Below are 26392 nucleotides of genomic sequence, written 5' to 3'. Positions count from 1 at the left end.
AAAAAATATATATTCTAACAGAATGGCGATGTTTGATATCGCATCCCACGCAAGCGAAATTCGTGCTTTTTTTTTTCACCGAAAAGGATCCACGCTGGATTTTTTTTAAGGGATCTTAAGATTTCGTGATCTTGATTGTTCATTGTACATTATTCAATTAGTTTACGTTAGGTATTATTTATATTTAATTTTAAATTTTAAATTTTAAATTTAATTTGAAATGATTTCTGATTGTATGACGATTAATGGTTACGATCGTCAAATCCTTTTCCTTTCTCCACTTGGCAAAACATCATCCTATGTGGAGTGTTCCCATTGGCTAGTGGGTCAAGCTATTGAATCACACTGAATCCGGATCTCTTTGTGAGGATTTGAGAATCCGTTTATCGTATATCGTATGGTCAGAAATTATTTTAAATTTTTTAGTTAAAATTGAACACAAATAATATTTGATAAAAACTGATCGTACGATGTACGATGAACGGACATCATTCACGAATCTCCTGAATGCTCACAAAGAGAATCTGATGAGGATCCTATTGGGAACCAAACCCTGCCTCGCTGGCTAAAGCCCATAAATGAAGGAAAGGGATCTTCTTCGGATCCCTTCCACTAAATCCACCAAGTCAAAAAATCTGGATTCTTGAAATTTGATCTAACGGCTAAAGTTATTATAATTTTTAAAGAGGCCCATGGTTTTAGCAATTGGATCAAATTTCAAAAGCCGGGATCCCTTGACTTAGTGGATTTGGTGGAAGGAATCGGAGAGCATCCTTTTCCATATGAAAACGAAACGACATCGTCCTTAGTCCTTTTATTCTGGTCTGGTTCAACAAGAAGTGCCTGGTCCGACAGCTGAGTTCGAGTTCGGCACTTCCCAAATCCCAGTTCATCCTAAAATCCCAAAAACTTCAAGCCTCCGCCAAATACAAAACCAGAACCTATTTCCGAGGTAAATTTTCACGTTCTTCTCGATCTGTGTATTTACATCTCGGGATACCAATCTGGGTAACGATTATTTGTGACTAAAAACCCCGTGATTGTTGACTTTGTGTGCTGGAAATTTGACGGATTTGCAGGGAAGAAGATGGAGTTCTGGGGCGGAGGACACGTGTCCCTGAGTTTGGTGCTGGTGGGTTTTCTGGTTCTGTGCCAGTTAGAAGGGTCGTTAGGGTTAAGGTTCGTGATAGACAGGGAAGAGTGCTTTTCTCATGATGCAAAGTACATGGGAGACACGATTCACGTCTCTTTCGTGGTAATCAAAGTCGATTCGACCTGGCATTACACCGACGACGGCGTTGATCTCGTGGTATGAGTGAATACTATTATGTTTCATATGTGTTTGTTTTTCCCAATTGTTTGATGTTTCAGAATTTTGCCTGTTTGATCTTGTTGTGGAGAAGGATTTAATGGTTGTTGCTGATTTGTAATACTTTTTCTGCCTTGGCACAAAACCGAGCGCTGTGGCGTTCTAGGATTCATATAGCCGACCCTAGTTAGTGGGATAAGGCTTGTTGTTGTTGGCAAGTTGAATTTTGATGCAAGATTAAGCTTGCGGGTTTTCATTTATGATTCGTTGGTTATAAGGGGTAACATAATCTGTTTCGAAAACAGGGGGAAAGAACGGGGCATGTAGCTCGACCCATTACGATCATTCATGATATATATCCTGTACATGAGGTCCTGTGTTTGCCCAATATCGATTGTATCAGAAAAAGAAATAAATAAAATGGTAGATTGAATAGAATGTTGTTATTGTTGGTATATAAGACCGTCCCAATTGGTTTTTCGGTTAGGACATTGCTTTTTTGTTCAATAATGATGGTAGTGGTTTCTGTTTCTGAAATCTTTCTTATACTTGTGAACTATGTTGCCGATATCAGATAAAGGGACCTGGTGGCGAACAAATTCATGACATACGCGACAAGACAAGCGAGAAGTATGACCTTGTGGTTCAGAAGCAAGGTGTTCACCAGTTCTGCTTCACTAACAAGTCTCCTTACCACGAAACCATTGACTTTGATGTACATGCTGCTCACTTTACATACTATGACCAGCATGCTAAAGACGGTGAGAGGCCATCACTTGTTATTACCATTTCCGTTATGGATGAGTCTTCTTTATGGCGGAATAATGATCACTGAATGTTATTTGAATTTATGCAGAGCATTTCACACCCTTGCTGGAGCAGATACAAAAGTTGGAGGAAGCCCTCTACAACATCCAATTCGAACAACATTGGTTAGAAGCTGAGACTGACCGCCAGGCAATAGGTATTAATCTGAAGAACCGTCTTTTCTCTGTCAAATTTTAATTTATTTTCTTTAAAAGAAGTTGGGAGTCTCATGCATAGTCGGGCTGCATAAACGATTTTAACAAGATACGAGAATGATTTCAACTATAGTAATTCGAGGAGTACATCATTTTGAACTTGCATCTGCATGTCATACACGGGCACACAAAGCTAAGATCAAGTCATAAACGATACTTAAAAGTTATGAATACGACTTCAACTGTATTACTTCAAGAAGTAGCTGATTTTGCATCTGTTGATCTTGGATTTTCGTGCAGTGAATGAAGGAATGAGCCGCAGAGCAACACACAAGGCATTGATAGAATCAGCAGCGCTTATTGGAGCTAGCTGCCTGCAAGTTTTTCTTTTGAAACGTTTGTTTGAACGCAAGCTTGGATCCTCTAGAGTTTAGATTAGTCGGTTGTCTACGTGCCTTGGGGTATTTACTGGTTGTGCTATTTAGAAAATGGAAAGAATGTTTATATACTGAAACCATTGGCTCGAGTTTTAATATTTTGAAGATGGTATTTTTGCTTATTGCCTTGAGTTTTAATGGTAGCTTACATGTTTAACTGGAGATAGCAAGATCCAAGACGCTTTGCCTTTGGTACTATCAGATTTTTTGGATGCTTATTTGGGGGCTGTCCGGGATTGCTTGTGTAGGAAGTACTTCTTATAAGCACGTTTGCTATGAACACTAGTGATGAAATAGAAATTTCTCTTGCAGGGAGATGCCCGAGTGGTTGATAGCTTTGGCCTTGAAAATAGGTGCTGATTGAAAATAGAAAATAGGTACTATTCACTTTAACGAAAAATCATATTTTTAACATTAAAAAAATCAATCCTGATACTATTCACTTTATTATTTATTTTGTCATTATCGTTAAAACTCAAAGTTTTCAAGTTATTTTCATTAATTTTCCTTTGAAAATTCTGTAGATCTTGAGTTTATCTGTGACCAAAAAAATGGATCACTGAATCGTAAAAGGTTAGAATCCAAAGCTTCACAGTGCACATATATGCAGTTAAACATGAACGAAACGCAAATTGAATCGATAACAGGAAACAAACAGTCACGATTATCTCAGAGTCAAGCATTGATTCAAGATGAGGAAGCTGCATGCAAATATAGTTCACCAGTTTACGTAAACATAAAACAGTAACATTTTTCAATCATTCATCTCCCAAAACAAGCCCAGAATTTCTACCAATGTTCAGAAGGACAGCAAACAGATTCCAGCGGGACCAATCATGGCTTCTGAACACAGCTCCAGTCTTCTGGAATATATATCGTCGTGGGGGGCATAGATACGTAGTAATATCTTCTGTAAAATTTATGACATGGTACGTGCCTCCTCATGACTCCGCACGCAAGCAGCAAAACCATTTTTTCTACACATCAAAGCACGAAAAGCATAAAAAATCCAACCATTATATTTTTGAAGCTATCATCTTTTTCTTCATCACATTAGGGTTAGGGTGGCTTAAGATCAACCGGCAGCGTTCTTTTCTTTTTCCCTCTTTCTTTTTCATTTTTGGTGCCAGCTTAGTTGGACATCATTCAACAAAGCAAGATTCATGCTTTACCAAAATCAGGATGTTAAAATTTTGCAAGCGAAAAGATAAAAATACAAAACAGATAGGTTTATAAAATCAACGGGTGCCACCAGAGTGAGGACAGCAAAAGAGAAATTTGTTTAACATGGTTCAGTGAGGGTGAATGCAGACATTTTCAAAGTCGAGAGAATAAAAGTTGCACGTAACAAAAACTAATTAGACAGGAAAAGGTAAGTGCTAAGGCGATTTAGCGATCTGGTAGAGAAGTAATATGCATTATCCACAGGGGCATGTATAACAAAGATTTATAACTAGCCCTAAGCTTGGATTAGTTGTCAAATCATATTGAGGTCACTTGCAGTTCACTACTATGAATGAAGAATATTATGTATATTGTGAAACCACAATTTCCCAGTTGGACATAGATTGGTTGGGAAAATAACAACTACTCAGCACCCAAAAAATCCAAATTAGAGGGAAACAAAAACGTTGAGAAGATTTTGAAATTAAAGGATTAAATGCAAACTTAGTCACATGCAAAATGTGATGCTAAAGATGTAAAGATTCTAATGTACTGTGCATCCAAAGCTCGTAATAGTCCAAGTAATTCTTCTATGTTCTCAACCTAAACCACCCTTTAGGCTTTAGGGAAAGATATGACTATGTAATACAGACAGCGTCAAGTATAAAAGAGATAAAGGCATTCCAAAGTGCGGAGAACTATAAGGTCAGCGAATCCAACTTACAGATGGAGGCTTTCCGAGAACTGCTTCATGCTTATATGTGTGATCCTCCTTTGATGGTGAGTCAGGTCTGCCACCTGTCTTCTTCTCAGTCCTAGCCTTGTTGAAGATTACAGTGAATCCCTCAGCTGATGCTGGATCATTGACATCCCATTCACCAAATTTTGGCAACGGTACACCCTTTTCCTGTGGATTTACATAATTTTGATTAAGGGAATCAATCATCTAAAGTCAATGCATACCAAATTGAGATGTATAAATAACACAATTGTGTACAAAGTTCAATGATTCATATGTTCTTGCATGAAATTATGAAGGAAAACAAAATCCAAGTAACGAAGATGATTAAGATTAAGGTGAAGGTTGGCTCCCACGCATCAGCAGAAAAACAGCTTATGAATCCTACTGTATCCTCAATCCTACTGCATAAGAATACAACACCAAGATATATAAAGTCAAGTGTATTCATGAATCGGTTTACAAACACCGATGCCTGTAATTATTCTTCAATATGAAGGTATTCCAAAAAGAAGAAGAGGTTTGAAATTCGACAAGCTTGTAAGAGATCTACTATCAACTCTATACATGCCTAAAATGAACAGAAAGAAATCTTCTTCTTGTAAAGTCAGATTGGGTGACACTATAACCACTACACAGGATACTACGTAATAGTCCATTGTAAGGACAGTCAAGTGCACCAAACCCCGACCATTCGACCATTCTGAGTATTGACCTGCAACTAAGCAACAGAACAAACCTTACCCATTGAGCTAGGCTCACCCTCAGGTAAGAACCCATTGTAAGATTTTAACATCTACAACAACAACAACAAAGCCTTATCCCACTAAGTGGGGTCGGCTGTATGAATCCTAGAATGTCACTGTGCTCGGTTTTGTGCTAAGTCTTCCGTTAGATCCAAGTACTCTAAGTCTACCAGTACTCCAAGTTGTAAGTGTTTAACATCTAAATCATAAAAATCTAAACCATTGAGCACTCAACCTACTAAACTACACTTGACCATTCAACACAACAAACACAGAGAGAGTTTTTCACACAAGTTAGCAATCAGATAAGCTACTTATCGGGGAAGTCGAATCTACAGACATACAACGTCCAATTTGATTCCCAAATACTCAAAAGTCTGGTTGGTATAAACCAGACGAGAAGCTAAAAATACAAACTTTATCTACAGAATATAAAAACCCAGAAAGCAAAAGTGACCCCAGATAGCAAACACCAGCTAGATACATGATATTCATACAGAACAACCTTCTGCTGAAAAATTAGAAACCAGAAGGATGAAATGACAGCAGAAAGCATCGGACGAAGGACAATACAGTAATTTCAACTCCACCACCAAGCTAGAGCTGGAAACGAATCGAATCGAATCGCTCCACACACAAAACTCAGAGTCTCAGATCAAACACAGAACCATACGGAAACATACACCGATACAAATTCAATAACTAAATTAAAAGACAAAAAAAAAAAAAGAGACTAGCTTGCATACCCCCATGAGTTCTGCTTCGAGATTTCTGAGAGTAGCGACGAAAAACGGCGAGTGATATGCTCTGGTTGTAGGTATTTGAGGTGGTGGGGTCTGAATAATGAAGGTGGTGTGGAAATGGAATGAGATGATGATGGATTGATGAGTCCTGAATTTTTCAGGTGGGGTTCGATGGAAGAGAGAGAGAGAGAGAGAGAGAGAGAGTATGAAGTGGGCCAGTGGATGGATGTGGTTAATGGGGGCCCACTGTTTGAAGAGCCAATTAGATGGTGTGCGGTGCTTCCAGCTATGCATCCCATACAGCTTTTGTCTGTTTCCCCATGACTGTATTGACTATATTACCCTCCCTCAAGAATGTTCTAATATAAATGTTGTTTTGAAAACCAAAAAGTTAAAAATTGAAAAACGAAAGTACGAATGTTCATTGCGTTTATTCATTTTTATATAAAATGACAAGCAAATCTAACAGTTAAAATACTTGTTACATTGAAGTTGCATTTGGATATTTGCGGGACCATTTTCATAATTCGATAATTCATCAATTATATCATAGCAATAGTCAATCACCAATCACAATTAAGAGTCGAATTCATCACAAATATGTAGTGTTCTCATATTTATGTGAGTTAAACTTAAAAGAGTTATTCCAACAAAATAAACGCAACTATCTATATGCAATTATTGACAAAATATAAACTCATCGTCCTCTCATATCATAAAAGATGAAAAATAATTTACGTATACCGCATGTTCGTATTTTGACTTTCCTTTTCAATTTATTGCTCAATAAGTATCCAACCCAAAACAATATTTAAGCAATTGAGAGAGAGAGAGAGAGAGAGGAATGGACGCAACTATTAAGAGTCGAACTCATTGCTAATCACAATTGAGAGAGAGAGAGAGAGAGGAATTGACGCACCTATTAAGAGTCGAACTCATCACTAATCACAATTAAGAGTCGAACTCATCACAAATATGTAATGTTCTCATATTTATATGAGTTAAACTTAAAGAGTTATTCCAACAAAATGGACGCAACTATCTATATGCAATTATTGACAAAATATAGACCCATTGTCCTCTCATATCATAAAAGATGAAAAATTAAAAATGAAAAATAATTTAAGAATACCGCATGTCCGTATTTCGACTTTCCTTTACAATTTTGTTCGTACAGGCCATTAGCTCCACATTATTGCTCAGTACCAAGCATCCAAGTTACCAAGTATCCAACACAAAACAATATTCAAGCAATTGAGAGAGAGAGAGAGAGAGAGAGAGAGAGAGAGAGAGAGAGAGAGAGAGAGAGAGATGACTGGGAGGAGGAAGGCTTTGTAGAAATGGATTCTTTGTAGGGGAAAATGGTTTCATCAAATAAGACATGACGTGACAAAAATATGCGACCTGTGGACATATCTAAACACCTATAACCATGTTGATTTAATGAATATCCTAAGAAAATGCAACGTTTGGAACGAAATTGTAACTTATTAGTATTATAGGGACGAAGATAGGGAAAACATGCACACCCAAAAACTTTAAGAAAAGCATAATTAGGAGATTTGTGAAACAACTTTTGAAATGGAGACTCATCATGGAGAACTCTAGTTGGTAAACGATTGATCAAATAAGTTGCTGTATGAAAAGCATCATCCCAAAATGAAGTAGGTAAGGATGAATGAGCAAGGAGTGTGAGGCCAGTTTCAACTATATGACGATGTTTTCGTTCAGAAATGCCGTTTTGTTCGGGATGATGTGGACATGTAAAGCGATGGAAAACTCCATGTTGAGATAAAAAAGTTTTAAAAGTATTGTTGACGTACTCTCCTCCTCCATCGGTTTGGAGTGTTTTGAGTTTAGTATTAAACAAGTTTTCAACCAGTTTCTTGAATGACACAAAAGTAGAAAAAACATCGGATTTTAATTTTAATGGATATAGCCAAGAGTAGCGGGAATAATCATCAATGAATACTACATAATATTTAAAACCATTGATAGAAAATGAAGGTGAAGTCCATACATCGGAATGAACCAATTCTAATGGAGACAAAGACCTAGAAGTTGACAATTGAAAAGGTAACTTGTGACTCTTACCCATGGGACATGAGTGACAGAACTCACGAGTGACAACGCCTTTAATGGGCAATTTATTCCTAGAAACCAAACTTTGCAAAACATGAGAAGATGGGTGACCTAACCTAGAGTGCCAAATTGAATTGGACACTCTAGTACCTAAAAATGCAGACACGCCTTTATTTGTTGATGAAACACCAGAGAAGGGGTAGAATCCATTTCTACTCGGGCCTTGTAAAAGTATCCTCCCCGTGTGAAGATCCTGAACAGAATACGAATTAGGATATAGGGTTAGAGAGCAATTATTTTCTTTGGTAAAGCGATGGATGGATATAATATTGGTGGATGCATTTGGGCAAAGTAGTGTATTAGGTAAGCTAAAAGTGGAGTGAGGTGTACGAATGCAAGTGGTCCCTATGTGTGAAATTGGCAAACCTGTTCCACCAACAACTCCATTGACTTGGTCCATGCCATTATAAGGATGAGGATTCGAAAGACTGGCAGAATTATTTGTGATGTGAGCATTAGCCCCTGAGTCAAACAACCACTCCTGGATGGCAGGTGCTGTGGCAGAGGCAGAAGGTACCGTAGCAGCAAACGCTTGCAAGCGAGGGGCAGGAACGCGGCCCTCATAAGACATGTTTAGGCGGTTGAAGCAGTCGATCGCAGAATGGCCATGACGACTGCATATTTGACATTGAATGCGTCCATTAGTGAAAGGACTTTGAGAAGGAGCGGTGCCGAGAATCCCATCATTTTGGCGAGAGTGGGAGCCTGGGTGAGGGTTGGACCCATGTTGAGAGTGGGATCCTTGATTAGAGTGAGACCCTTGGTGAAAGTGAGGAGAGTTGCAGTGGCGATTTGAAGAGCCACGACCACTAGGAAAATGACTACGACCGCGAAACCCAGGAGAGGATCCTCGTCCCCGAAAAGATGTAGGTGCACGGTTGCCATTGCGGCCTGCTACAAGGGCAGTGAGGCCGTTGTCAGTACCAAATGCAGAATGCATTTTCTGTCGTCTTTCAGCGCCAAGGAGAAGTGCTTCCAAAGCACTGTAGGTAATGGCCTCATCACGAGCTTGGGCGGAGACAACGGTGCTTTCATAGGCAGGGCCTACGTTGTTGAGAATAATGGCAACAACATCGGAGTCTGAAACAGGAGCACCAGAGAGAGAGAGAGTATCTGCGAGACAATTAACTTTATCCAAGAATTCAGAGATGGAAGAATCACCTCTGTGGGTATTCATTAACTCACTGCGGAGTTGGAGAAGGCGACCGGTTGACTGAGAAGCATATCGATCACGTAGGGTTGTCCATGCAGAATGGGAGCTAGTTTTCCCAATTAAAGCAGCAAGTACAGTAGGGTGAACAGAAGAGTTGATCCAGGACAGAACAGTGGCATCCTGTTGCATCCAAGTGTCGAAGTCGGGATTGACTTTGTCAGTGATGTTGCCATTATCATCTTGCAGGAAAGCGGGAGGACACTTACTGGTTCCTTCAACAAAGGAAACAAGATTACGACTACGGAGGAGAGGTAGCATTTGGGCGTGCCAGAGGGGGTAGTTGGTACGATCAAGTTTGATCGTGAGAAAGTTGGAGACATTTGGGAGGGGAATGGGAGAGGAAGAATAAGAAGCCATGTGAGGAGAGAAAAAAAAAAATCTGTCGTTAGACTTTTAGCTCAGAGATACCATGAAAGAATTTAAGCTAGGGTTGTAAACATAGATTGCATAAACTCAACTCAATTAATTATGAGTGAGGTATGGACTTCATTATATAGAGATTACAAGATGAGGTTGGTTACATATCATCTGATTACATTTGAAAATCAAAACTAAGTTACACATGAGTTTTAGATAAGGAAGGAGTGTGATTCCTTGCTATCTGTTGAAGAGGTTGAAGAGTATCCAACTTGTGTGGCTGACTTGGAGATACGTTTACCATGCATTTCGGACTTGGAGAGATATCTTGAATATTTGGTTTATCAGTTTCATCTCTCACACGAACAAGGTCCGACCTCAGCCATTCTGACCTGAAACACAAGTCATGTATACTGATAAGCGAACTGACATCGACATTCAGAGGATACAAATCAAGTATATGAAAAACTCTCGTTTCGCAGAAGAGCAAGACCACCAAGCTAAAATTACATGGAACACGCGACACTTACCAGTTATTGACTTGAAAGTGGCTTACAAAAGCTCCAAAACAAGGGCAGATGCACCTCCTCCGCCGTTGCAAATACCAGCAGCACCATATTTCCCGTTCTTCTGCTTCAGTACCTACAATAGGATTGCACTCTGAATAAGGGGTTTGAAAGAAAAAGATATTGTTCGATGGTAAATAATTCCAGGTAAGCTACAACGGAAAGGAGAGGTGCGGGAGAGTAGCAGCAAAAAGTAAATCAGAGCCTATTCATTCTTAAAGTTTAACATATTCTCCTTTTAGTTTAATAGAATAGGAAGTGAAATGTACCCCTAAAAGGGTGACCAAGATACGAGCTCCACTGCAACCAAGAGGATGTCCCAATGCTACAGCTCCACCATGCACATTAACTTTTTCCTGAAATCAGAACAGAAAATGAGTTAAGGAACAAATGCGGATTCCTATGCTGGTAAAAGCCCGACAGAAGGAGTTGAGACTGCTTAATTAAACAAAAATTAAATTGGATTCATTCTAAGCATTCGGTCAGAGAGAGAGAACTCACTGGGTTAAGTCCAAGAAGTTTCTGATTTGCAAGAGCCACAACCTGTACACATAAAATCGTTCCAATTAATATTCGCAGCCTTGAGATGCTTTACCCTATTTTAAAGATTGCCACAAATTATGATAGCTTACAGCAAAGGCTTCATTAATTTCATAGAAGTCAATTTGAGAAGCTTCCAACCCAGCATTTGAAATAGCTTTTGGAATCGCAAGAGCCGGAGCTGTTGTAAATAGTTCTGGTGCCTGTGCAGTCAATCTCATGTAAGCATATTGGTATGAATGATATGAAAACAAAAATGCACTTTAAAGCTCTACAATCTTGTTCAGATATATAAAACTTCTACAGTACCTGAGCAGCATCGGCGTATCCACTGATCTTTGCAATCACTTGTAGCCCAAGCTTTAATACCTTTTCTCCACTCGCTAAAACTAATGCTGCAGCACCATCACTGTTGATGAATGGTGTTTCAAATTTCAGAAAAACTTGCATTGTAAAGACTTATGAAACCAAAAATGAAGGTGGTTCCATCAATTTAAAATCAAACCAATGACAATTTAAGAAGTAACTTTTGTGCTAATTCAAGTAAACGAATATAAACATTAAATAATTAGATGAAGGTGAATAAATATCAATCATTTAACAGAAACATATACAAACTAATAACCTGATACTAGAAGCATTTCCTGCAGTAACAGAACCTCCACTCTCCTTAAAACTTGGTCGGAGCTTCCGCAATTTGGCAGCGTCAAACTGACATGATAGCAAAGCAAACAATAAGGACGTCTGAGATGGGTAAACTCACGTAATGTGATTCAGATATATCCTAGACTCCGAGTATATGGTATATTTATTACAATCACTTGGCAACATTGGATAATAGACTGGAACTCAAAAATAGTTTGTAGAATGCACTTCCCCACCCCGTCTTCCTCTCTATGCAAATAAAAATGCTGGCTAAACAAACTGCAAATGATAAAAATGAGATATCTCGACTGTGAAGCATCAAAACTATCTACTCTAGAAACTGCATTCCAGTTAGCAGGGGACACCTGATGGACATTTTATATTGTGCAAGAAAAACATAGATATGCCTACGTGTCTGACTGATACAAACATGATTTATTATTACCTTGCCTAGACCTTCATCCTTATCAACAATTGTTGATGGCCTTCCCCTTCCTCCAGAAACTTCAACCGGAACAATTTCCCATGAAAAGGCATCACAGCCTTGGGCAGCAATACCACGCTCGAAGCTCTGAACAGCAAAGTTATCCTGCAGTGGTCACAAACAAATATATGAATAACCTTGTATAATGGTATGCGCTACAGTATTTAAAATGCACAAAAGGACTTATATATTACCTGCTCCTCCCTTGTCACTGAATGCTGCTCAGCACATAATTCAGCGCACACTCCCATGCCATAATCATTGTAGACATCCCACAAACCGTCCTTCAGCATTCCATCAACAAGAGAATCATGTCCAAGTCGAGAACCCTTCCTGCATTTTTTTTGTATCAAATCAGTGCCTGTCAAAGTTTCATTTAAAGTTCAAAAGAGTCGTGAATCAGAAGAAGTATTAACCTTGCTTCGGCAAAATACTTGGGCACGTTAGACATGCTTTCCATGCCACCAGCCACAACAACGTCATTGATACCCAACTGTATGCTCTGTGCTGCGAGCATAGTAGCTGCAATCATCGAAATTAAATTTGTGTTATTCTAATGTCATCTTTTTCCTGCGGAAAAACAAATTTTGTCGCCTAAAAACAAAAACAGATTCTAAAAAATGGGTGTTGCACCTTTCAACCCTGATGCGCAGACTTTGTTAACTGTGGTACAGATCACTGAATTAGGGAGTCCTGCACCTAATGCAGCTTGTCTAGCAGGGGCCTGCCCCAAGTTTGCACTGAGAACATTGCCGAAGAAAACTTCTTCTACAAGTGCTGGATCAACATTTGCCCTCTTGAGAGCAGCTGCAGGTTGACATAAAACAATATGTAAAATCAGTCGATGCTACCTACAAAAACTTAAAAAACTAAAAACCGTGAAATAATATCAGCTTAAGTAAGCAGGAGATATTGTGCTCACCCTCAATAGCTATAGACCCAAGCTTGGTGGCAGGTACAGATGAAAGTGCACCCAGAAAACCACCCATCGGTGTTCTTGCAACACCAACGATGCAAACATCTGCATTCGAATCAATAATATTAACCATAGAAAAAAATTTGAAACTTAGATTCTACTGCAGCGCCTTCACCACGTAACCAACAAATATTATGAATTTAGAAAAACATTTAAAAGCAGGGGAAATAAAAACCTCTCGGCTTGATTGAATCGGAACATGCTTCTGCTGCAACTGGAGCCATTGATACAAGCAAATGGAAATCTGCAATAATTACACGGTACTTGGTTAGTGAATCAAACAGAGCAACGAAACAGAATACGTGACAGAGTACCATGTCGAATTACAAGCAGAACAAAGCGAAGGCTCGAAATAAACCATCAAATGTTCAAAATTAAGAGGGAAAATTGAAAAGAAACAAACGGCTGTGCTTTTTATTTTCGTTTTACCCCAATTAAATTCTGTTGGTGGACTTTTAAGCTTCATTTAAAAAAAGAAACAAACGGCTTTGCTTTTTAATTTCTTTTTATTCAACTAATCAAAACGCACGTTTAGGCTATAGACTTAAAAATAAGGAAAAAATTGAGTGGCTTCTTCTTCTTCGCGAACCAGAACCAGAACCAAACAGAAACGTCGTCGTTGTCGAGGTAAAATTTTCTCGGTAACTCATTTTCGTCTATAACATCGCCGATTTGGCCGATATTTCCGATATATCTAGCGATAATCGCTGATTTCGGAGATATGGGTGAAAAAATAAGCTTCATACACACACCCTTTCCATGTCGAGCGCTCAAAATTCCGATATATCGAGCAAATTTCGGCCATTTTAACGATAAATAGATTAAACATTCTGGAAAATCGTAGAAAAAAAAGTTTCCCAATTCAATTTCACAGAAAACTAGAAGAGAACCCAGTTTCCATTTTCCCATAAGCAATGCCAAGTTCATTTTTTTTTTCTCAGGAAACAAACAGAAAGTGAGTGATTTTTCGATCAGAGCTAGATCTATCATCAGCAAACAAACAAAGCATGCACAAAATCATTATAATTCTTCAAAATTATCGACTAAATCACAGATCCTAATCAATCCAACGATGCAAATGCTAAGAAAACCAAACAGTGTGAAGAACGATCGCACTCTATCCATCGGATGGATGAATCGAGTGAATGGTGAGCTGAGTGAGAGAGAAAAAATCGAGAACGAGAGAGAAGGAGAGAATTGTTACCTTTTGGGTTAGGGGTGTTGGTGGGAGGAAGAAGAAGACTGACTGGCAAGTCTCTCTGGATTGGCGTTGGTCAGCTGCAAATGCGAAAGCACGGCTCACGTGTTATTAAATAGCGGGGGAGAGAGCGCTCGCGAGCACGTTATAAAGTCAAATTATCAAAATGCCCCTGAACAATGAAGATCCACTTTAATAAAATTTTTTTTCTCTCTTTTTGATTTGATGTGTATTATGTAGTACTTTCCGGATTTGAATCCACTCTTGATCTAAATTGTGAGGATTCTAGAAATCTTCACATTTTAATTATTTATTGTGCTTTATGTGGTCACAAATTATTTGATTTTTTTATTTAAAATTAAACGCAAATAGCATCTGACGAAAACTAACTGTACGATGAATGGCTAGGATGTAAAAATCCCTATGATCCCCACAAAATGGATCCAGATCCTCTTCCGTAGTTTCCTTCTTGTTTCCCTGGGTAGTTAGTTGATTACGGGTAGCTGCTCAACTGCTAATGTTATGTTTGTTTCTTTAAAATAAAATAAAAAATAAAAAAAATTAGTAGTGTTATCTTGTGGACAGATGCTAATATTATTAGACGGTAAATCTTGACAACATGTTTAGTAAAACGAAAAACTAACACGATTGATGGTTCATTGGTTATATAATTAAGGAAGTGTACTTAATGCAAATAATTTGTAGTTTCAATGATTAACAGCATTTACATTTGCATCCGAGATCCTAAGTTTTATTCACATTTTTCTCAACATTGCTTGTTTATATATTAAAAAAAAAAAAGTGCTTAACAAGTAGTGTTTTCTTATGAATTGTTAAAAAATAAATCTTAATCAGGCATTCAGTATAAAGCTCAATATGGTAACAAAATCGTATTGTTAAGTAAACAGTCGAATAAGAGCACATTGATATTTTCATACTCAATATTTTCTAGGTTGGAAACTTTTTTTTAAGTATTTTCTTTAGGGAAAAATGCATAACAAAAAGCTTGTTTATTAGATTCTCATGTAGATTATACTTTGATGGGAAGTAAGATTCTCTTTCCTTTGAATCCTCTCCTTTCAGTCTCTTCCTCTCACTTTTTTTTTTCTTTTTTTCTATCTATGAAGAAGTCAACATCAGATGTTTATGTAGTTTAATCATAACCGTTCAAAGAAGAAAATTAGAGAAAGAAGAATTTGGAGAAGAGAAAATCTTACACCGAAGAGTAGTAGTATTGAATAATAATTGTGGAGCTGGCTTTTGGGGGCACCAACCAAAATTGTGATTATTAAATGGGGATTTGTTCCATGTTACATGTGTCACTCTGTGTGTGTGGTTGAGGTGCCAAGTTTGACATTGTTATTTTGTTCGTTGGTGGTGGTGGGAGGTACAAATTGGTCAACTAAGGAGAGCTGATCTAAATTTTGCAGCAGCAGGCTAACATTAATATATAGACCCGGCTTCTCTACGCTTTCAGTTCTCATACGCTTTCATCTTTTTTTTTATTTTGTATATAGTTAAATTATATCAATTTTTTATATTAACTTTTTTTTATAGAGATAATGAGATAAAAAATAATAATGATATAAAATATTGACGTGATTTAATCGTGATCGCACAAAATAGGAAGGAATGAAAATGTATGAGAATTGGAAGGGCAAAGAAGCTAGGTCCAAAATATATTCCTTTGGATGGTTTTAGTTGCAGATTAGATGGTAAAATCGATGCAGATGGATTAAATTTTTAATTAAATTTTTTATAATTGCAAAACAAAATATTATTTTTTGTAATGGGTTCAAAACTCAGCATCATTTCCAGAGAGCGGCTGATCGAGGCTTTGAAGTGGAGTGCTAAAGTTCTATGATTCATGATTTTTTGTACATTGATATGCATAAAACATAATTTGTTAAAGAGTCCTGCTCTTCTAAGATCCTTATTTTGACGACATGTGAGGATTAAATGCATATTAACCACAAGATTATATTAGTTTACATCCAAATGCTTAAAATATTTAACAACTTAGTAAAGAAAAACAAGAAAATGAGTTTTGTAATGGTTCATAGATATTAAGTTGGTTTTTGTCTTATTATCTCTATAAAAAATCAATAAAATGTTGACGTGGCTTAACCGTGACCTCATAAAATAGAAGGGGATGAGAGTGTATGGGAACTAGGAGGGCAGAGAAGCCCAGTAAGAATATATTCCTTTGGTTGGTTTTAGTTGCAGACTAGATGGTAAAATCGATGCAGATTGATTAAATTTTTTATAATTGCAAAACAAAATATTATTTTTTGTAATGGGTTCAAAACTCAGCATCATTTCCAGAGAGTGGCTGAGCGAGGCTTTGAAGTGAAGTTCTAAAGTTCTATAATTCATGATTTTTTTGGTACATTGATATGTATAAAACATAATTTGTTAAAGAGTTCTGCTCTCCTAAGATCCTTATTTTGACGAAATATGAGGATCAAATGCATATTAACCACACGATTATATTAGTTTACATTCAAAGACTTAAAATATTTAACCACTTAGTAAAGAAAAACAACAAAATGAGTTTTGTAATGGTTCATAGATATTAAGTTGGTTTTGTTTTATTAAGTTGTCAAATATTTTAAGCTTTTAGATCTAAACTAATGCAATCTTATGACTAATATGCATTTGGTCATCATAGGTCCTATAATGAGGACCTTAGGAGGGCATAAATGATTCGCTAAATACATGAAAAAGTCTACTTTTACATCAATATCATTTAAAATTAATATCAAAAGAAGAAAGATATACAAACATATACTTAAATATTACATTTTTAGACGCAAATGTTCTAATCAAGTTTACATAATCTAATTTTTCAGCTAATTCTTTTTCAATTGATAAAATAACTAACTCATTCAATCTTTCTTGTGACATAGTTGATTAAAGATAAGATTTGAACTTTTAATTTTGAAAACTACTTTCTGCAAAGGGAACTGTAACTCGTATGGTTAACAAATTCTATAAGCAAAGACTCAAAGCCTGTAAACTTCTTACTTGAACAAATACAAATTTGTAATATTAATATATACATATAATAAAATAGAAATTGGTGGCCCCACCGAAGTAGAGGCCCTAGGCTGCTCGCTTATTCTGGCTACCCTCAAGGTCAGCCTTGTTTCTTGGTGGTGTATTATATATAGATTTTGATGGACTTTCATGATAGTTTGAATGCATTACATTTTGAAGGAGTTTACTTGACTTCCATAGAATTCTTGTGGTTTTGAATAAATGTACATGGATTTTAATAAAGTCTGTGAAACTTTTACCACAAATTTAAATAAAAATTTGTGAATTGTCATTGACTTTTTCATAACCAATTTATTAATTAATTGCTATTTTTAAATTTTTATTATTTGAAATGATAACTATGACCATGGTGGTGTGACCATATAAGGTGGTGGCGGCAATGATAGTGGTGGAAGTGCCACATGGTAATTGTCGACAAGATGATAGTAGTGATGGTGGTGTCATTGGTGGTGGTGGTAATAGTAGTAGTGATTATGGTCATGGCATGAAGCTGGGGTGGTGGAAGGGTAGGGGTGGGGTAGTGGTGATGATGATGGTAGAGTTGGTGGTTATGGTGGCAGTCATGTACGGTGGTGGTGGTGGTGATGTGATATCCCGTCCCTGAAATTAGTATTTTATTTCTTTTTAAATGTATTATGGAGATTTAATTGAAATTAGTTTGTTAATTCTCCGGTTTCGAGAAAAGTGAAGTGAAGGGTATTTTTGTCAATTCTTAAGTTGGAGGTAGAGTTTGATTCCATGAGCGTGTAGGCAGAAACGGATCTTAATTTCGAGTTAGAACGAAGAAGTTAGAAACGTTTAAAGTGGGGAATATTTTGGTTATTTAGACCTTACCATAAATAGTGGGCTTATACAAGTGGATCCCAGATTCTTGGAGGTTTCTATTTCGGGAAACCTGACCCATAACCCAGAAAACCCACCCAAGAACCACCTTGATTAACCATCATATGTGGCCGTGCGAGGCCACAAAAACTGACAAAAACCAACAGTGCTCTGGCCAGCCTTTTCATTTTTTTGGCGAATCAGCAAAGTGATGGCCAACACCACCACCTGAAACTTGTAACCCATCATCCCAAGAGTAAATCCCGACTAGCCTTGACCTCGTTGGACCACTATAGGCGACAAATTGACATCGGGAAGCTTTAGGCACCCGCACGCTATATCGGCAAAATTGACCCTTTTCCATCCACTTTTGGACTTCGTGACAGGGATAAAACTATTCCTCTTGTTGAGCTCTACCTTTCTATTAATTTTGGTAGAATTTGAAGTTAGTCAAAAAACTGGGTCTTCGATCGTCGGAAACCACCAAGCATGGCAGCGCGTGGGGAAAAGTCAAAATTTATGGATTTTGGACAGCGAGATGTTCTCGATGTCTTGAGCCCATATCTAAAGCCCGTTCATCATAATTCGATACGATGGTTCTATTATTCAATTCTTCAGATAATTGTACTGTCGTACGATTTACATAATTGACGATAATCCAATCGTTGGATCATAGTGCAATTTTGTGAGCACCCTAGTTATTATTTGTTTGATCTTTGAGAACTTATGGATCGGAAATCTGATGTGTGGATCTTCGTATTGAATAACCTTAGTTTGTTAACCTTAGTGGACTTACTTTAACGATGGTTGATTTTTAGTCAATATGCCCTATTCTAGTGTGTCGTTTGTTTGTAGTTGTTGTTCAGGCTTGATGGAACTTAGTTGGCTCATCTTGATTTCTCGGTTGATGTGCGTCTCAGTTTACATGCACGTGGCACTTAGGCTTGGTTTGTGTGTTAGTCTTATTAAGTTTCCTAAGTGGGTTTTCGTGTATTGTATTAAGTTCCTTGGAGCGGAGTTGGTGAATCTAGAAGTGCAAATAACCCAGGTGAGTGACTTTAATATTATGTGATATGGTTATTACCCATGAAATTCCTTGTTATATACTTTGTGGATATAACATGGATTTACAAATGATTTTATGGAAATGTGTGCTACTATGATGTGTTTACTTGATGATGCTATCAGAAATATATATACTTGTGATATGTGAGGGCTAGTAGAAGACCGTTAACCCAGTACATGGGGTAATGTGGGATAAAATCAGAATCTGCACCATGTAGCAGTGGTACATGGATGGTCCTGCTTGGTTATCCGCAATGGGGGACCATACTTTGGGATCATGCTTAGTTAAAGCGATGGGCAATCCTTATTACTTAGTTATGGCCATACATACATATTTAGGGGTGATCATGCTTGGTTAATCCGTAACGGGTGATCACTGCCTATTGGTATTTGTAAGAGTGACTATGCTTGGTTAATCCGCTATGAGGGGTCACTACCTACAATATGGTGTTTTCAGGAGTGGTTTTGCTTGGTTAATCCGCAATGGGGGACCACATCCTGATCAGTTGCCTAATGTAGGCTTCGACTGAATTGTGTCTTTTTATAGCCCTAGACTATTATTTATTACATATATGAAAGATAAGATTGAAGGCCTGTGTGGCTCAATCTAGAAAGTGATGATTGAATCAAATAATTTACATGATGATGTTGCCTAAAAGAGAATGATTTCTGATGTGACTCATTTCTACTCATAACGAAGAGATGCAATTATGAAAAAGATACCAATCTCATTCCTACACGTGATTGTATTATTTATGCTGTGTCATTCCTACACAACTTCAAATTGTGTGATGACTGAATATTATCTTGATAGACATGTGGTGAGATTCGAAATTGAATAACCATTCCTATACGTATTAATGAGGTGTATGGTGGTTAAATTATAATATATGTGGAAATTGGACCCTTGTGATTACTCGGAAATGATGACAGGCGAGCGGTGAGTCACAGTCCGAAGGGAATGACGGAATAATATTGATGGTTGATATGGTATACAGAAGAAATGTCTTGTGTGGAGGTAGCACTACTTTTACATTTAATCATTTGATGTTATTTATATTCACATAGATGATATTATTGTCACTCACATAAGCTTTGCAGCTTATCTGGATTTTGCTTTGCCTGGTACGCCATTCCTACTGCGTAGGGTTATTTTGCAGATTAACGGGTATCGGTTATAGGAGAAGATTGCGTGGTGTAGCTGTTGTGGGTAGTGCACTTAAGAGTAGGTATTGCCACCCTTTGTTGTAAGTTATTCCACTGATGCTCTGATGTATATTATATGTATGAGTCTAAGTGACTATATATTTTATATTGTACCGCTACTGTCATACCGTTGCGCATCGATTCTCAGCGTATCTTGGAATCAAGACGTGACATGTGACATTGTGGTGAAAGTAGTGGTATTGCTAGTCGTTGCGTTTTGGTGAGTAGTGGAATGTAGCATTAGAAATTAAAAAAAAAAAATGCAATCCTACAAAATCTTAGAAGGAGAGGTTGAATTTGCAATGACAAAAAACTTCCTACAAAAGCACTCAAAATCCATCAAAATCTATGACTTTTTAAAATCCTTTAAAATCATTGAAATTTCAATGCACCTAAATTTTTGTGGACTTATGAAAAATTATAACTGAATACTACAAAACTTTCATAGACTTTGTAGAAGTCATAAATAGTCTTTATTTAATACATGGTGATTTTTATTGACTCGTTAAAAGTTCATATTGAATGTCCCGCGTACATTTTTCTTCCCTTGCACATTTATGTTTATCTTTTGCTTTAAATTGAATACAACAAAGGAGAATCAAGAGATGAAGATAAACAATTGTGTGCAAAAGTAAAAATAGGTACATGTAAATCATTTTCTTAAAAAACAATATATTTCTATTCTAAGTCAAACAAAATAGTATGAGATGAAATCCCAATTACTCATTTCAATATCATGCGAAAGCGTAGCTATTCTAACCTCGTTTGTCGTCGAAAGAAAGCGAGGCTATGACACTTTATCACCATATTTATTATGTATATAGCTGCTAAACTTTTACCAACTTAGTCTGTTGAAGTAGTAATCATTTAATAAGTTAAGTTGGTGGCAATCATTGTCAACCCAGCTGGACTAGATTAGAAATAATAGTATTATCAAGTTGAAGTTGATATTGGTAGGGATGAGTTCAAGTGTTCAACGATGTCCAGCCCAAAATAAGTGTTTGAATTTGAACTATGATTGATGTATGAACAAAAAAGACTGCACGTTCTGTAACTAAAGACACAATATTGAAATTTAGTTCCGTTTGTGAAATGAGTTATTATGAACATGACGACTATGCAGATACAGTTCGGAATTTGGATGGTGAAGTCAACCACCAATGGCCAAATGAGTACGAATCTCACTATGTTCCTCTTTGCATATATATTACGATATTTTTTCTCTGCACTACACTAAAGTAAAAAAAAAAAAAAAGTTTAAACTCAAAATGCAATGAATTTAAAAAGAATGAACTAAAAGAATTCACTACTTGCATATATTTATATACTTGAGTGCTCATAGAGGCGAATCCATGACACTACATAACTTTTGATACATTTTTTGCAGAGCCTATTTCATAATGTATTTCAACGATCCGATTGTTTATCTTTTACGTCTTCCCTCAGAGATCATGTCTGCAAAAATCATCCAATCTGAAACCATATAGCCGTTGGATTAATATTTTAGGATTTCTTTGTAGAACAATATTCGTTCATTTTTTCACTATATATGAATATCTTAATGATAAATTTGTTTAATTTTTGTAAAGATGATTTATAAATGATGTTTTAAAAGACAGATAATTTGGATCGTTAAAATAAATTACGAAGTGAGTTCCACAAAATATGTGTCAAAAGTTGTATAAAAAAAATAATGCCAAAGATCTGACCTATGTATATATGAGCCAATCGGTATAATTTAGTATATTTTATGGTTTTATAAGTTTCATAATGAAAAAAATAATAGTTTGGACATATTTACGACAAAATGAATGAAATTTAGGTAGCTAATAGTTCATCAATTTGGTGCTATTTAACATGAATGCTATAACTTCTTGGGATTATTTTCGAAACGTTACCAAATTTCGTGGATGATGAGAGTTTGAGTCAAAGTTTACCAACCACCAAATTGTATGACAGTTTATGCAAGCCTTTGTTGACCAACAATTCAAATGCGTTTGTCCCCTTTTTGCAACTTCAGCCACTACTGTGCTGCCTTTCATTGACCAAAACAAAAAAAAGATGTGGTGCCTTTTAATTTTTTTAATTTTCACATTTATATCCTGAAAAATATAGTAATCGAAGCTGATATTGACATTTCAAAATTGTTGTTATATATTTTTTTATGTTTATTTTTTCTCTTGTTTTACAAGCGACTAATGTTAAGTAGACAAATTTTTTAGACTAGACTTGCAAACTGTTACATTTCAGTCCAGCTCCGCTGTAGCAAGATATTGTCCGTTTTAGGCTTACCATTCCCCTCGATCCGTCAGAAACCCTAGAATGGTGAGCCCAAAGTGAACAATATCGTGCTACGGCGGAGCCGAAGTGGGATGTGACAATTTGGTATCAGAGCCACTTTGCCGTGTGGTGCGAGTGTGCCGACAAGGACGTCAAGCCTCATAGGGGGATGAATTGTAACATCCCACATTCACCAACAGAGAGGGGGTGATGTGCCTTATATGTACATACCCACCTCCATATAGCATGAAGCATTTTGGGAACTCACTTGCTTCGGATTCCATCGGAACTTCGAAGTTAAGCGAGTTCGAGCAAGAGCAATCCTAGGATGGGTGACCTATTGGGAAGTTCTCGTCTGAGTTCCTAGAAACAAAACCGTGAGGGAATGGTAAACCCAGAGCGAACAATACCGTGTTACGGCAGAGTCGAGTCTGAGATGTGACACAAACCATATGATGTGTCATCAATAGAAAATAAGTAGGTTAATATATAGCCGATACATATGATGTGTAACAATTAATAACAATTCTTTAAAAGTAAAAATCTTCTTTCCGCCCATACTATTGATCTAACATGTTGCGTTTTCATAATGGTGTTTAGCATATAGTCAGTACATTATATTGTCAAACTATTGATGTAGACCACTTACTAGTTAGAATATTATTTGAATATACCATCCAAATAATCTAACATGCTGTACTATCATAATAAAAACTCTATTAGAAAGTCGTGACGTGTTATGTTGTCTTAATCTAAACCATAAAAATATGATGGGATGCTACCAAACCTTTGTTGTTGAAGGTAGTTGTAGTATTAATACACCACAAACTTGCTCAAGTCACTTTCTTGTATTTATTTTTCTAATATTTGGGATAAAAGATAACCTCTTTGTACAGTCACCAATTGCTTATACATATACAGGGCTCAAATATCTGAGGCACTCATTGTTATTTTCCACGTTTGTGTGCATGTATACAAGGCATACAACTCTCGTGTATGCAAAAAATCAGACTATATGAAGACGAAGCCTATAAGTTGATCAAACATTTGACAGATGAACCGAGAATCGTGTAAATACGCTATACTGCACAATGGCAAGACGGGGTCTGGATTTTCGGGTTGAGAAATTAGGTCATCTTCTCCATTTTATCAAGTTTGTTCACCCTTTGCATAGACCTAGCTAGCTAACAGCGTGAGAAAGATTCCTGCAGAGTGACAAAAGCTTTGATGAATGCAACGAAATGGAGCAGAAGGTGTTTTTATATCAAAGTTTTCTTGAGTAACAAGTTACCTGCACCGATGAACGATCCATTTGGTTGTGAAAGCTTGACTGCCTTGACATGCTCAACGTCCCCGAGGTTCACCAGGGTACCTCCTAAGACTGTATACATCGTCACCATATGTAGTATTGCTGCTTTTGGTGCTGATTGCCGACTGCCAAATGTAGTTTTATTCATGTTCATTGAACTTGTGTAGCTGTGTTCGTATACATAACTAGATGGGAAGTTTGGACTGCTAAAGAAGCGTGCTTATAGTCAAGATTGAATACCCAAAGTACCCCGGACTCGGAGTTTCAGATCCCTGATTCGAGCTCTTTCACAAACTCTCTATTCGCTGAATTCTGTATGGCATCGACATGGCATAGCTTCTAGCATAAATTTACATGCACAAGTACACTTAGGGCCAAAACTGATAAACATTTTGGTTTTACCATCTTCCTGAACTGGAAATCAAACTAATCAAATTTATTTACTTAACCAAAACTGTTGAATTATGGCCAAATTATAGTGGGCCTTTGTTTGTAGGCCCAACTGCCCATTTAAGGGGTCTTTTTATTTGTCCCATTTGAAAAAGCCACGGGGTGGCTAGGGTTCTTTGTAAGGTAACAGCTGCTGCCTTTGTTTAATGTAGAGCAGCAGAAAAAAAAAAAAAAAAAAAAAAAGAAAGGGAAGGGTGCCCCAGCCCCATTTGTGAGGAGGAAGTTGTAGTTGTTGTATTAGCTTTGAGTTTTGTATAGAGAGGAAATTATTTACTTTATTTTCTTCTTTATTTGTTTCTTTGATGAATGAGAGCTATTGAGTGTATTGGGTTGTGAGATTGCTAAACACTTTATAACACTCTCATTTGGTTGATAGTGGATTATTAGGTGAACTCCTACTGCTCCGAGGACGTACAATAGTTACACTGACTGTTGAAGAACCTTGTTAAAATCTTGGTGTCTCTTTCTATTTTTGTTCTTGCATTTCATTTGATATATTTCTTGTGGGTTAACTTGAGTTGGTTCCAATTGGTTTGCTGCTATCCTAACACAACAATTGGTATCAGAGCACTAGTTGCTCTGGGGTACCGTCTAATGGCTAAAGATGTCAGACGGACAAGATGAAAATCCTTTTGGAAGCAACTCAGGGTTTGCAAGAACTACGGTGCAAAATGCAAAGTTTGAAGTGGAAAAATTTGATGGCACAAACAACTTTGGGATGTGGCGATGTGAGGTCAAGGATGTGTTGGCTCAACAAGATCTACTTGCCGCTTTGGGAGATAAGCCAGAAGCTATGTCAAAGTCGGAATGGGAGAAATTAAATTTATGGGCTTGCTCCACAATTCGGTTGTGTCTTGCAAAAACTTAGAAGTATTTTGTGATGCAGGAGACATTGGCAAATGTGTTGTGGCAAAAATTAGGAGATAAGTACATGACAAAAAGTGCAGAGAATCGGCTACACTTGAAGAAAAAACTTTACCGCTTCCAATACAAAGAAGGTACAAAAATGATTAGACACCTTGATGCTTTTAATAAGTTAATTGCCGATTTGATGAATTTGGATAAGGCCTTAATATTGTTGAATTCCTTGTCGGACTCTTATGAGCATTTTGTTACCACTATTATGTATGGTAAAGAAACTGTGAATTTAAAGAGTATCAAATGCCTTGATGAATTATGAAATAAGGCATAGAGATAAGAATCTTGATAGTACCTCTGAAGCTTTTATTTGTTAGAGGTAGATCATCATAGAAGAGATTCTTCTTTAGTAAGAAAAAATCACAGTCTCGACCTAGAGGAAATTCTAAAGGCAGAAAAAGCTTGGAAATGGATGAATGTGCTTTTTGTCATAATAAGGTCATTGCAAAAAAGATTGTCCTAGGTTGAAGACCAAAGGCAAAGTGAGTTTTGAAGCTAATGTTGCTGAGCTTGAAACTGATTTTTCTGATTTTGCTTTAACCGCTTCATCATAATTTGATTGTGCTACTATGTGGGTGTTGGATACGGGTTGTACTCGTCATATGACTCCTCACAAGGATTGGTTTTCAAGCTTGAAAGAGTTTGATGGTGGTGTCATTTTAATGGGAGGTGACAATCCTTGTACAACAAAAGGGATTGGTACAGTTCATTTGAAGTTGCATAATGGTATGGTTAAGGAGTTGACAGGTGTTCAGTATGTACTGAATTTGAAGAAAAATCTTATTTCTTTGGGCACTTCAGAATCCAAGGGCTTCAAGTTTCATTTAGATTGGAAGACATTAAAAGTTACTTATGGTGCACCTGTTGTGATGAAAGCTCCTTGATGTGGTCATTTGTAATTATTGCAAGGAAGCATTGTGAGAGGTGAAGCGTCTAGTCTCAGAAAATATAGGCACATCTAATTCAAATACTACTAGACTGTGGCATATGGGATTAGGCCATGCCGATGAGAGAGTTCTACAAGGGCTTGTGAAACAAGGTCTTCTAAAAAGTGCCACGAC

The 26392-nt window shown here is 37.1% G+C and overlaps 3 protein-coding genes across 4 annotated transcripts; 1 reads left to right on the top strand and 2 right to left on the bottom strand.

Moving 5' to 3' along the window:
• Positions 1-792: 792 nt before the first annotated feature.
• LOC103951806 (transmembrane emp24 domain-containing protein p24beta2) lies at positions 793-2830 on the top strand. The gene is made up of 5 exons (XM_009363263.3): positions 793-952; positions 1080-1309; positions 1884-2070; positions 2166-2273; positions 2572-2830. Exons 2-5 carry the CDS (start codon positions 1088-1090, stop codon positions 2703-2705), a joined length of 651 nt encoding a protein of 216 aa, XP_009361538.2. The 5' UTR covers positions 793-952; positions 1080-1087; the 3' UTR covers positions 2706-2830.
• A 483-nt stretch (positions 2831-3313) lies between these two features.
• LOC103951805 (protein NOI4) lies at positions 3314-6267 on the bottom strand. 2 transcript variants are annotated; one of them, XM_009363262.2, is made up of 3 exons: positions 6104-6267; positions 4597-4779; positions 3314-3685 (listed from the first exon to the last, which is right to left on the bottom strand). In XM_009363262.2, the coding sequence occupies exons 1-3, from the start codon at positions 6107-6109 to the stop codon at positions 3650-3652; spliced, it is 225 nt and encodes a 74-aa protein (XP_009361537.1). In that variant the 5' UTR covers positions 6110-6267; the 3' UTR covers positions 3314-3649. The 2 variants fall into 2 exon arrangements, with proteins under 2 accessions (XP_009361537.1, XP_048435231.1); XM_048579274.1 differs by lacking the exon at positions 6104-6267 and adding an exon at positions 5863-5928.
• A 3631-nt stretch (positions 6268-9898) lies between these two features.
• LOC103951803 (acetyl-CoA acetyltransferase, cytosolic 1) lies at positions 9899-14364 on the bottom strand. Its single transcript, XM_009363261.3, has 14 exons — positions 14228-14364; positions 13199-13267; positions 12970-13068; positions 12681-12854; positions 12464-12569; positions 12242-12380; positions 12009-12152; positions 11544-11629; positions 11228-11327; positions 11011-11121; positions 10880-10921; positions 10648-10734; positions 10343-10454; positions 9899-10204 (listed from the first exon to the last, which is right to left on the bottom strand). Exons 2-13 carry the CDS (start codon positions 13245-13247, stop codon positions 10365-10367), a joined length of 1227 nt encoding a protein of 408 aa, XP_009361536.2. The 5' UTR covers positions 13248-13267; positions 14228-14364; the 3' UTR covers positions 9899-10204; positions 10343-10364.
• Positions 14365-26392: the final 12028 nt, after the last annotated feature.

Source organism: the organism of the source record quoted next, unplaced genomic scaffold (genome assembly GCF_019419815.1).
Source record: "Pyrus x bretschneideri cultivar Hongxiangsu unplaced genomic scaffold, Pyrus_bretschneideri_v1 Contig13, whole genome shotgun sequence".
Lineage (NCBI taxonomy): Eukaryota > Viridiplantae > Streptophyta > Magnoliopsida > Rosales > Rosaceae > Pyrus > Pyrus x bretschneideri.
The sequence above is the reverse complement of the archived record's forward strand: the minus strand, read 5'-3'. Positions and strand labels throughout refer to the sequence as shown.